Below are 14,025 nucleotides of genomic sequence, written 5' to 3' on the forward strand. Positions count from 1 at the left end.
GTCAAAACAATGTTTTTTTCATATAAAATGTGGAAATAATTCTCTCAAATTGGCTAAGAAACGTCCTTTTGACAAATTTTTGCAAACAGTGCATATCATGACCATGTCATATATTAACCATGTCACATATAAGATTAATATTAAGATTAATACTTTCTGAACTGCGAGAATGGCAAAAAAAGATGGCAATTGTTTTATCTTGCTTCTCTCTCGCATTTCCCCTCTGCGTACGAAGTTGGCAGCACTACATAGCACGAAAACTGACCGAATCACAGTTGGCACGCATGGAAAATTGCTCGTGTGCCTGTGATTCAGAAATCAATTAATACGAACAGTAATATCTTACTCATCGTATTAATTCACTAGAGTGTACTCTTTCTAACACACGTGATATTCCATTTGAAATTGTGCATATATATACCTCTTTTTCTGGTTTTTCTTAATATTAATATTAATCTTATAATGTGACACCACGGTATAAGATTAATATTAAGAATAATACTTTCTGAACTGCGAGAATGCCAACAAAGAATAGCAAGTGTTTTATCTTGCCTCTTTCTCTTGTTTCGCTCGAAAACTGACCGAATCACAGTTGGCACGCATGGAAAATTGCTCGAATTGCCTGTAATACGATTCAGAAAGCAATTAATACGAACAGTAATATCTTGCTAATCGTATTACTCCACTAGAGTGCACTCTTTCTAACACACGTGATATTCCATTTGAAATTTTGAGTACTATATAGCTCTCTCTCTGGCTTTTCTTAATATTAATATTAATCTTATATGTGACACCACGGTCAAATGGATCATTTTGACAAAAATTTGTCAAAATGGATCAATTTGAAAACGATTTCCTTCAAAATTGTACAATTTGCAAACGATTTCCTTCAAAATGTTCTATTTTGACAAAAAATTCTCCTAATGTGCAGAAGTTGTTTTTACATAGAGGCACTGAAGACTATTGGCAAGTTTTTTCCTAAAGAGAATTGACTTATCAGTCTGATATATTTCGAAATCGTGCATTAAAAGCTATCTAAAAATACATAGGGTAAAATTTGGAATGTGAGACAGTTTGGAAAGTGGGACCAAGCAATGTGAAATGTGGGACACCTCCCTCAAAATTTGATAATAAACCAATTAAATATTATAATTTTCGATCAAATGAATATTAATCCTAATTTTGTGATTATTTGAGAAGTTAAAAATGCAAAAGGCGTTACTAAACAATAAAAGAGTGACTTGCAAAAAGAATTTGAAAAATGTATTGCATGCGTGATGTTCGTAACCTTAACGCGGTAGCTGTCATTTTCTCTATTTATTATGGAAGTTGATAGGAAAATCTCAAAGTCTTTTGCTTGATTTCTTGGCAAAATTTGTGATTTATTATTAAGTGCGCAGTGAAATTTAAAGGATATACATCCATTTAAAATGTGAATAAAAAATATTTGTGAAATATTTAAGTTAAAAAGAGAGAAAAGTGATTTTATTTTGTGTTGCATTCAAAACAACTTTTGTGAAATCATGGACAAGTTGTTTTTGTGAATAAATTTGGTACTTTTGTGTAGTGAAATCACATCAACAAGGAAGAAAACCATCCCTAAGTATCCGGAGATATAGTTGCAACAACAGTAGCAGCTGTTAAGGAGGTAATCTCCTGGAGAAAAGCTACCAAAGCCATCCAGATTCCCAAGACCACCTTGTTTGACAGTTTGGTCAGCGAAAATACCTGGAAAACCTGGAAAAGGGCAAGTACTGAAGTACTGCAGTACTTCCAAAGCACCTGGAAATGGACCTGGGCAGTTTGGGTAAAGAAATGTACTAAAAATTGTATCCTCATCAAAGATGTAATTGCTGGACACTGCAGCGCGCCTGTTTGAAATTTACGGAACCTCTTTTTGTTGGTACGTCCAGGAAGTTCTTGGTAATTTGGATTACTTGAGCGTCACTAGGAGAAAAAGGGCATAACCATACAACCATCCAATGCAAGTATTGCGCAGAAAAACCACACCAATTGGTTTTTGTACGTATTTTATAAATTATTTTGTCATTAATATCCATCTGTGTCCACCTTTCCAAAAGTTTTTGTCCCACTTTCCAAAATTTTGTCCATCTTTTTAAAATGTGTTCTTTTCTCAATTGTTTGAATTTTCCAATTAATCAGTCGAAATTTGTAATAAAAGTTGTGAAAATTCTGTTAGAATACTTCACAAGGAATCCCATGACGCAAAGAAAAAGAAAAAAATAAATATTTATCCAACTCAAAAATGTATTTCAAATTGAAATTTTTCTTAAGTGTCCCACTTTCCAAAGTTCACCCTATTTCATAATGTTCGCCGAAATAATACAAGAACTACGAGCAAATTTGTTTAAGTCGCGGTGCAATATCTGCAAAACTTTTACAAGGAGAAGCGAAAAATATCTTCACTTTTTATTAGGCTTGATGGGCCCCTGTTACAGTGGTACAGATTTTAGAGCTTTCGCAGAGCTTTTACCAGGCGCCTCCACCTCAAATCGCACCAAAACTACAAGAATGAAGATTCTACTTGGAATTTTGCTAAAAATCGGTCCTTCATCTGCAGAATCATCAGCTGTAAGGTGGCGAAAAGGATAAAATCACGGCCGAGGATGAAAGATGGTGATGTGAGAACACACGAGAGACACAAACCGACAAACATTTCCCTGGTGATTTTGGTATTGTGACTGGAGTAAATGCTTCTGGGGAAGCATCTGTGGGTATATAAAAAGTGAAACTCTTCATCTTGCCAGAGCACAGATGTTCTTCTGGTGGGACAGGATGGTGGCAGAGACGCGCGTGCAATAAATGTGTGCGAATCCGTTTTATTTGTGTGTTTTATATCACCATCATTTGAGGAGGGTTTTTCTGCCGGTGGCTTCTCCTTCTCTCCTCAAGCAAATTGATCCGACCAAAGATACAACTCTCTCCCTATCATTGGATTTTGGGATAGGTCATGGTTAACCTCTCTCTGTCTACCTTTTTATTGCACCCAGAGCTCCCAAGTCTTCTTGTGACATCGGGGTCTTTAGTGTCGAAAAATCCAAACTATCATCATCTCTTCTCCTCTCCTGGATCTCTCATCCCATGCCGCGCGGCATTTCTCACTCTGGGAATGGGTGATTCATGGGGCAAGTGGAAGACAGCAAAAAACTGGCGCCAATTTATCGCTGACTGGGCTCTTCTCCAGACCCAGTCATTTCTAATGCAAAAATTCCTCCATGGACGCCCGTTTTTTTCTGCACCATCTTTTCTCCGCGATTCGCGGAATTTTCAACGACACAAAACTGCCATAAGGGAAAAAAATATCCATAAATATGGCTTGGGCAAAAACTAATAAATTTTCCCAAGAAGACAAATTTAATTATTTCTTCGTGGCCAAGTCAAAATTAATAACATTCATTGTGCTTTATTATAAGCAAGATAGCAAAAAAAAATTGCAATTTTATCCTAAAGTGCGTGTTGCATTTACGGCACTTTTGCAAGGCAATTTGCATTTAGCTCATCTTCCTCGCAATTTTCCCTCACCAAGGGGTGCCTCATTCTAATTTGTCATTGACAAAGGATTTTCTTCGAATGTTTCGCGAAATTTTTCAGGATTTCTTAAAAAGTTTCTTGGGGTTTGTGAGAGTTTTTTTTAGTGTCAAGAGCTTTTTAAGTTCACTCGCGCTTCATGAAACTAGTAAGTTTCTGTTGTACTGTTTGAGGAGTTTCGTGAAACCTCAATATTTCTTACATTCCGCAATATCTTGTTAGTATTTTTCGAATTTAATGAAGCTTTTGAGCGTATGCTTGAAGATTTCTAAGGTTTCCTACTGGGAACCAAGAAATTTCAAAGTTTTGTCAGAAACCCGAAAGTTTTCTATCGCGATATTTTATAAATATTGCACAGATTTAATGAAGCCTGTATTGCTCGGAAAATATGAAGATTACTCGAGTTTTGCAATATTTTCTGAAAATTTCCATTTCAACTTTCAGCTACACTTTGATCTTAGCCGTAAGGCCGAGAAGCGATATTTCCATTTCAATTTTACATTAATGTTCTTAGCTCATCTTCCTCAAAATCTTTCTTCACCAATTAAGGGGCTATTCAATGCATTTATTACTGATAAGAGTTTCTTGTTGCACAAAATTTGCAAAATTTATTCAGGATTTCTTGGAAAATTTCTTCAGTTTGTGAAAATTTCTTGAGTCTTCAGAAATCTTCTGAAGGTTTTCTAGGTTTCATTAAACTAGGGTTCCTTCAGTTTCGTGAAATCAGATAATCTCTAGGTTTCGCAATACTCTATAAAAATTTATCGGACTTGATAAACTCCGAATTGTACGTTTAAGTTTCATGAAACTAGATGGACTTCACGGATATCGCGAAATCCTCAGAAAATTTCTTGAGTATTTTGAAACCAGAAGCCTTCTTGCGTTGCGTAAAACCTGAAGATTACTCCAGTTTCGTAGATCCTGAGGACTTCCCAGAAATATTTATCGAATTTATCGAAACCCGAAAGTTTCAACGGTATCTTAAAACATGAAAATTAATCGAGTTTCGTGGAATTTTTGAAATTTTTCTAGAATTTCGTGAAATCAGAAGCCTTCTTGTTTTTCGTGAAACCTAAAGGTTTCTCTAGTTTCGTGATTCCTGAGGGGTTTTCACAGTAATGGGATATTTTATGAAGATTTATCGGATTTATCTTAGCCGGTAGTTTCTAAAGGTGTATCTTGAAATTTAAAGATTATTCAAGTTTCGCGAAAAGATTTCTTGGGTATCTTGAACCCAGAACCTGAAGGTTTCTCCAGAGATTTTTTAATACTAGTATGAAGAGTTATCGGATTTACTCAAGTCTCAATGTTTCAATATCTTGCAGCTTGAAAATTACTCGTGTTTCTGGATTTTTTTTTTTTTGAAACCAGAGTGTTTTTGAATGTTGTGATGCCAGAAAATTTCTCCAGTTTTGTGAATCCTAGGAGTATTCTAAGTTTTCTGATTTATCGGATGTATTGATTCTTGAAGGTTTCTATCTTGAAGCATGAAGATTACTTGAGTTTCGTGAAATTCTGGGAATGTTTCTAGGATTTCTTGAAAGAGAAAGGTTTTTGAGTGTCGTATCTCTTGAAAGTTGCTCCAGTTTCGTGAATCCAGGAGGTTTCCTAAGTTTTGTGATTTTTTCTTGAGATTTGATGAAGCATGAACGTCTCTAAGGTTTCGCATTTTGAGTAGTTTTCTGTAGGTTTATTGAATGTCGCGAAACCTCTGAAAAGTTATAAAGCAGAGGGTGAATAACTATATCCAACGAGTGAACCGTGAGTAGCAGAATGGCAAATCGTGCTAATCAGTCTCCAAGATCACGCTGATTGCACGATCAGTCTCCAGGATCGTGCTGATCGGCACACAAAGTGAATCATGAGTGGCAGACTTGTTTACTCCTCTGTTATCAAGTTTCAGAAAACTTTATGGTTATTTTGGTTCGTGTTACTTTATATAGATTTCCTGATTTCTTCGAATCCTGAAGGTTTTTCAGATTTCATGACACTTTAAAGATTCTCGAGTTTCGTGATACCATAAGGGTTATTAGTGTTAAGAAACCTAAAGGTTTCTTACACTTGTCGGAACATGTTTTTAGAGTTTCGTTCAACTTGAATATTTCCTGGGTTTTACGATATTTGATAAATTAAACATTTGAAACATGAACTGGTTTTCTTGTTTTGGGGTTCATGAATTTTTTTTCGAATTTGTAAGATTTGTAAGATCTCCGGGGAAATTTCTTTCAAGTTTCTCAAGTTTAGTGAAATGTTTCTTGTGCATTGTGAAATCCCATATGAATACCCCTTTTGTTCTTCACAAAATCTTCGAGAAAAATCTTCTATTTTTTTTTTCTTTTCAGCCTCATCACTGAAACACCAAATAAATGTTGAGTATGTGTGCAATACAACCATTGACTGTAGAGGAAGGGCACGGAAAAAGAGCGGGAAAGTTGAGGTGTGCACAATTGTCTGGGCTAGAGAATACAAAATCGAGAGAATGCCAAGAAAATATGCTGGCAATTCGCAATTTGATGGCAGTAAATTGCTGGAGCAAATTAAAATCCTAGTGAATTGATGCTGTTTCTGGGACCAATAGGATGAGGAGCACCCCATCTCATTTAGTCACCCACTCCCATGGGGCCAATTTGCAGCACTCATCCACTCTCTCGCGACTTCAACATTTTCACAAAATTGCTAATTTTGGAATTTAATCAAAACCTGACGAGTTTTTTTTCCTTCTTCACCATCTTTCCATCTTATACATCGCACCCAATATTATGGAAAATGAAATTTTGATTGGGTAATTTAATTTATGCAGAAATTGTGTCTTGTTTCATCAAATCAGTGATTTCATTTCTGGTATTAATTTTCTCCTAAAATCTACCAAGTTGTTTAGGTTCTTAGATATAGAGGACCATTATAGAATTAAAGCAGTTGAAAATAAATCACTTTCTTCAGCTAAAGCACACATTAATCCCATAACCTCCCATTTTCACTTGATCAGTGATGTTTAATTACATAACTCTTAAATTGATTTAATTGAAATTTCATATATATACAAAAACATTAATTTCAATTCAATTTACGAAACATAACCTCAAAACAAAAAATCAGAAAGCTTTGTCGTTGAAACTATTAAATATTTTAAATTTTAATTTAAATCAAAATAATCGTTTTGAAAAGAAGCATTCAGAAAATTAAAAATTAGTTAAAGAGACCAAAAAATGGGCTTAATCTTGTGAAATGTGTTAAACATAACCTAAAAAATTCAAATGAAGCACATTTCTTGTAACAATAATTAGACGTTTCTTATTATAAATTGATGAAAAATCAATATTTCAAGTACCGAAATCTCTATGCATCATTTGACTTTGCCAGAAAAGCAATAGAGATGTAACAGTCAGATAAATAAATCAAACATAACCTAAAAGATATAACCAAAGAGTGTAATTAAATATCATTTATTGTTACAGTAGCATTTAGATATAAAAATTTTAAAGATTTAAAACACGGATTATGACCTATGTTTGAATTTATTCACTTTTTACTTCACAAAAGTAATTGTTTGTTTCACAAAAGTTTGTGAAGTAAAGAGTGAATTAATCCAAACATAGGTCATAATCCGTGTTTTAAATCTTCATCAAGTATAACTAACTGACCGTACCATTCCAATAAAATTTTAAATTTATACACAAACTTCTCTTAAATATTGCAATTTTAATAGAAATCTTTGAAGTTCTCAGAGTATATCGGGGGATACATTATAAATAACCTCAAATCTACATGAGAGTAACAAATGCACTAATAGGGTAAAGGCTCATAATTTTGTCCAGTCTGCTTATAAGCAGCGATGTTCCAAGTTTGAAGTGCGATATTTTCAATACTAATTGACTTTTTTGTTACTCTCTTTTCAGAAGGATTGTTTAGAAACTTGGCAAACTATTTATCATCTCATTTTTACTAAAATTAGTTTTAATACGTGTAAAAATGAATTGATATGGAGAGGTGAATTTGACTCTTGTTTTGGACAACTTGGCTGTAAATTTGGACAGCTAATCCGCCTCAACAGGATGCCCATTGTTCTTCATTTCATGAACCAATCTTACCAAGTCCTCTTCCTGTTCATGTAAGGGAAACGTAGAATGTCACAAGAAGCCCGGAAACTTTCCAATTTTCAACTCAAATCATACTCAAAATTTAACGTATTTAGTGTTAAAATCTTCCAAAAATAACAAATATTTAGATAGAATTCATTATTCATCAAATATTGGAATAAAAATCCATCATTTTAATCAATTTATTTTTAGTGTCCAATTTTATCCTCAAAGTGTCCAAAATAAGAAACTGGACAAAATTATGAGCCTTTCTCCTATATTCAATTTATTAAGGAATGGGACAATAAATACTATAAATCTTTTAAGATTAGAAAAGAGTAGAGGAAAGTACTCTCCCTTCGAACGTTTATGCATTCATAGGTACCAATAAAAGGGTCAAATTGATCCAAATTTGATCCTTTTGCAAAGGATGGATCAAATTAACATGTTCTGTAATGATAAATGTTCATTCAGAGTTTGAAATTTGATCCATCTTTTGCAAAAGGATCAAATTTGGATAAAGGAGAATGGTCAAATCCGGTCCCGGAATCGCCACGAACGGGACCTATGTCATTGGATAGACATTAGTATAGGTAACAACTTTTGTTCTGGGATCAATGTTCTAAACCATGGAGGAACAGTTCTAGAGCATAAAAACTATTTTTTACAATGATGAAGAATGATCAAAAGTATATGGGCGCCGGTTCATCTTCATACAAACATTAGAGTAGACGCATTTTAAAGATATTGATATAAGGTTGAGAAAAATGCCGGGACCCAGGACGATAAACGCAGGGAGTCCTTGTAAAAAAGGCCTTTATCCTTCCGAAAAATCGTTGTTTTGACTACGAATTATACAAGAACTGCTAAAGCGATCTTGATGAAATTCAGTATAGGGTCAGTGTATGTTTTAAACTTTTTATTTATGCATACCACCCCCTCCCTCCACCCTCCGTTCTGGTAGCCCTCATACAAAATGGGGGCACTTTACCTTATAACTCCTTTCTAAGACGATGTAGAAAGCTGATATTCAACAAGGGAACAAAACTTATGGACGACTTTTCAACTATACATGTTAACCCGCTCCTCCACCACCCCTTCTAGTAATCCCATACAAAATGAGAACATTTTGACCTCCTTTCTGAGAAGAAGTAGTTGGTTTGTAAAAGAATGAAAAAAATGAATAACTAATAACGTTAACAATAATTTTCTAGATTTTATATGCATTTATAGACATCTAGTCGAATTACAGCTTTCTGCCTCCTCTTAGAAAGGAGTTATAAGGTAAAATGCTCTCATTTTGTATGGGGGTTACCAGAAGGGGTGATGGACGAAGAGTTTGGGCAGTATGGTTAAAAAGTCTTCTTTAAGACTTGTTCCCAAGCTGTATTTCAACTTTCTATCTTTTCTCAGAAAGGAGTTATAAGGTGAAATGCTCTCATTTTGTATGAGGGCTACCAGAAAGGGGGACAGAGAAGGGAAATATTATACATGGTTTAAAAGTCTTCCCTAAGCTTTATTCCCTTGTCGAATTTCAGCTTTCTACATCGTCTTAGAAAGGAGTTATAAGGTAAAGTGCCCCTATTTTGTATGGGGGCTATCAGAACGGAGGGTGGAGGGAGGGGGTGGTATGCATGGATAAAAACTTTAAGTCATACACTGACCCTATACCGAATTTCATCAAGATCGCTTTAGCAGTTCTTGCGTAATTCGTTGTCAAAACAGCGATTTTTCGGAAGGATAAAGGCCATTTTAGAAGGACTCCCAGCGTTTATCGTCCTGGGTCCCGGCAGTTTTTCTATCTTATATCAGTACCTATAAAATGCGCCTACTCTCGTTTGTGGCGATTCCGGGACCAGCGCCCATATTGTTTTGACCATTCTCCTTTGATCCTTTTATTTTTACCAGTGTTCGAATAATGTGAATTTTCTTTTATTTTTCCTAAGAAATTTACACATTTTTATTAAATATTGGTTAGCCTATTGTAAATTAATGATAATTATGTGATAATTGTGAAAATATTTTAAGAATAATTCACATTATTCGAAGGAATTAATGTTCGAAGGCAGAGTTGCAGAAGATCGAAAGCAGAGATCGAAAACAACGTTCAATTGTTAATAATTCATAACCTCAAATATTCAAATGAAGTTCCCTTTCTATTTAGACCGCCACATATTAACCCTCTAACGGTGTTTTCTTTAATATGCGAGAAAAAGTTCTAAAACAATGTTTTCTAGGATAATTATGGTCCAATAAAGTAAAAAAAACCATACATTCTTCATTATCTTTTTTAGTTTAGGCGCTAGGTGAGAAAATATAAAAAATTTTTGAAACTCTTTTTGCTTCTAAAATTCACATTTTTAGTTTTTTCAAATTTTTTAAATAAAATATACAAAATAGGATGACATATCTTTCAGTAAAAAATAAATTTATTATTGTCAGATAACTTTAAATCGGTATTTTTATGGAAAATGGAAATGAGTTTTTTTGCACAAATATTTTCTGTTGCTTTTTCTCTGACCTGTCACACAAAACTGGGAATAGCAACAAAACGAAAAGTCAAAATGAGTTCAAACTTTCAAGAGATGTTTATAAGACTATTACCGAGGACCGCCTGGAGGCGGTCTTACCCGTTAGAGGGTTAAACTTAATTCGATTTAGCACTTGGGCTTTTTGAATATTTCAATATTCTAGAACAGAGGAGTGCAAGAACCGTTTGAAATCGAACAAACGTCAAATAAAACTTGTACGTCAATGCTCAAAACGCTATCTGTACAAACTTATTTTGACGTTTATTCGGTTTCAACTGTTTCAACGGTTCTTGCATACCTCTGCTCTAGAATATAAGAAATTCTTTTACAGAGACATAGAGGGACTATCAAACATAACCTTAAATATGCCAAACATAACCTAAAAAATCGAATGCAAGCATTTAACTTCGATATTAAGCATTTTAACTCAATAACGAGCTGTTATCAAATTCAAAAACTCCGAAGAGATATTATATTTACCTGCTTTTTGGAATTAAATATTTTGTTTTTCAGCGTAAACTATTACGCGTAATATAATTTTATTATAAATACAGAGGTTAGTAGTTTAGTTTAGGCTGTATTGTGCACCAAAATCACAGGGTTGAGAGCAATAAATTAAGAAAATTTTCATTACAATCTCTAGCACAATGGACAAAAGTTCATGGTAAAATGGGTCTGGAGGGTGAACAATGGGCAAAAGCCAAGTGGAGAGCTTGGGAAAGCTCCCGATGGTGGTTGGAGGAAAAGCCACAGAGGTGATATTTGTGCTTTTATTGCCATCGAGTGGATTCGCAGGTGGAATAATTGGCAAAAATGTGCAAAAGTGTTTCACACTCATTAAATTCTCCTCTCCACATTCCCCCCAAAAAAGCTCACACAGTTGAATTAATTAAAGTTACCGAGAGAGAGATATTCATAAATTTCTACCAAGTTGCACTGCGGACTTGTGGAAAATTGAATAATTCTGCCATGATATTGAAAATTATATCGTCATCGTAAATTACACGTGAGATACAATATTCCTAACTGGTATTTTCTTAATGGATATCTCAAGAGCCTCGAAGCAAGTAATTGACTCGATAAATCTCCATCTTCTTCGCCAGCAAAATTGCTGGGAGTTTTGATATACATTATAAGTAAAATATTAAAAAAAAAAGTGGAATGGGGTTGATATTTTGTGCAACATTGTCATTTGGGATGCATTTTGCTGATGAAAAAGTGCCACTTACCGATCGGTTGACGCCTCCACCTCTTCCTTTGCCACGGCCTCGTCTGGATTCGCCCCTAATGAGAGTCCCATCTGCGCCATAGATGAGCTGAAGAGCAAATACAGAACGGATGAGAATGGCACCATAAACACCATGAATTAAAGCTTATGGCAATGAATTAAATTAATTTGTTGCAATTTTAAGATGTTATTTACAGGACAAAGTTGGAAAATCGATATTTCTCACTGTTCTGAGACATTGAGATTAAAATATTATCCATATTCATTAAATGTTTAATTTCCCAAAAGTTTCACAGAATCTTCACTGAAAAAAATTCTATTTTCCTAACATAATATACCACAAAATAATCCTCTTTATCATATTTTTAACACCCTTTTTTAAGCAAAAATTATGAATAAAAATGCCCGCTATCAAAAATTTTGATTGAAATATAATTTTAAATTCTAAGTTTGGTGAATTATAAGTGAATAGGGTAAGTGTGCCAAATTCCGGCCAGCTTGCAATTTCGGCCACATTTTTTGTTGCTCGAATTTCCATGAATTTTAGTTTTTACATACTCTAGAGATTATACAATGTAAAAGAATAACAAAAAATGTAGTTTCGACAAACGAGATGGCGTGAAAAAGGCATTGGAAGAATTCCTGAAGGGCAAGGAACTATGAGAATGAAGGTGGCCGAAATAGGGCACCAAAGCTATGTCTATATTTTTATTCATTTTAAAATGTATTAAGAATGATTTTAGAGTAAATAAGACGATAAACTGTCTACAGGGTTCTAAGCAACACTCTTTAAGAAGAAAGAATAAAATAAAATCAATTTCTATTAAAGATATTACATTTCAAACTTGAGACTTTGGCGCTTGCATGCAACTATGCCGAAATTTGGAACACTTACCCTATAAATAATTTAAAAAGAAAATGCCATCAGGGAACTTTAGTAGGGGAATATTAGAAAAGAAAACAAAGAACTTATTTTTTGTAATCTCGTTCAATCAGGGGAACTGTACGAAATTTCGGACAGATTGCAATTTCGGACACTTCTTTTTTTTTCTTAAATTTCCAAATGAATTTTTAGTTTTTGCATACTCTAAAGATTATATAAAGCAGAAAACTAAAAATGTCGCTTCGACGAACGAGATGATGTGAAAAACACTTGAGAAGAAATCCGGAAGGGCAAGAAACTATGAGAATCAAGGTGGTCAAATATTACTCAAAGTTATGTCCACATTTTTATTAATTTTAAAAAGTAATTAGAATGGTTTAAGAAAAACAAGAAACTATCTTCAATATTCCAAGGAACACTTCTTAAAAGGAAGCAACAAAAGAAAGTAATTTTTATTAGAAATACATTTCAAAAGTGGATTACGTTTTTCGTGTAGATAGTAGGTTTCTTAAAAGCAGTTCTTCATTACGAGGTTATATCGTTGTTACACTGAGAAAAAAAGAGGTTGCGATTAACTTTTTTTTTGTCATAACTTTAACACTTTTTGGGTGTAAAAATATATCAACATTTTTTATTGTTAATTTTAGACCTTTTTAAGGGTAAAATTAACATTAAAAAGGTTAACTTTAACCCCCAATACACCTAAAAAGGGTAATATTTACACCGTTTTCGGATCAATAATGCAGGGTAAAACAAACATTTCCGGAATGTTATTTTAACTTTTTCGGATTTCTCTCAGTGTAGGATCAATAAAATTTATCAATAAAAAAAATGCCATTTAATGGCATCATAACTTAGACGATCTGTAAATCACTAACTATCATAACTTAATGGGAAATATACAGTTTAAACGAACTGCTGATTTATGTGAAGATTAATTTAAGACAATTTGTTTTCAATGATATTTGTGATGTTTCTAATATCGTCTATTTGTTTTATTTATCAAAATTCCACAAAATTGTTCGTTCCTATTTCTAAAGGTAATAAAAATATGGAAAGAAGTCATAAAAGCCCAGGCTGATCCTAGAGAATATTTAGCTAGTAAAGTTTGGCAATAAAGTAGGGGAAAGGCTCATAATTTTGACCAGTTTCTTATTTTGGACACTTTCAGGATAAAATTGAACACTAAAAATAAATTGATTAAAATGACGGATTTTTATTCCAATATTTGATGAGTAATGAATTCTAACCAAATTATTTTTCCTTTTGGAAGATTTTAACACTAAATATGTTAAATTTTGAATATGATTTGAGTTGAAATTGCTTTGTTGAAAATTCAGTGTGAGCAATTGCTTACGAGAAATATGACAGAACTTCGTGTTTACTTCAGTCTTATTTAGCCGTGGTGAAGTACTAACAATGTTTCTTCGCTTTTTTTAAGTGATATTATTAAATATTCATTGAATATTGTGTTGATTCACGTTAGTGGTGATTTGTACATTTGACCTGAAGTGAGATTTGCCTTGTGAATTAGATTTTTCGTGTGAAAAATGGGCAATTTTTTAAGACATTCACCAGTGAGGTAATGATTCTTATTTTGGACAGGTGTTTTTCTCACGAAATTTCGTGAAGTTTTAGATTTTGTGATGATTAGGTTGGACAAATGCCTTAAGAAACAAAGGAACATCATCTCTACGAAAGAAACGTAGCGAGAAAAGCCTTGAAAGGCTCCCGGAAAGGGCAGGGAATGAGCGAATC

General features: G+C 33.7%; 1 protein-coding gene across 3 annotated transcripts in view; it reads right to left on the reverse strand.

Moving 5' to 3' along the window:
- The window catches only part of LOC129800497 (methylcytosine dioxygenase TET), a 173,584-nt gene that overhangs the window by 72,871 nt on the left and 86,688 nt on the right, over positions 1-14,025 (reverse strand). For all 3 annotated transcript variants that reach the window (XM_055844920.1, XM_055844919.1, XM_055844918.1), the window contains exon 4: positions 11,386-11,472. In XM_055844920.1, the coding sequence (XP_055700895.1) occupies positions 11,386-11,472 (87 nt within the window). The remainder of the gene's footprint in view (positions 1-11,385; positions 11,473-14,025) is intronic.

The sequence above is a fragment of the Phlebotomus papatasi genome, chromosome 2, assembly GCF_024763615.1.
Source record: "Phlebotomus papatasi isolate M1 chromosome 2, Ppap_2.1, whole genome shotgun sequence".
In the NCBI taxonomy this organism is placed as follows: Eukaryota; Metazoa; Arthropoda; class Insecta; order Diptera; family Psychodidae; genus Phlebotomus; species Phlebotomus papatasi.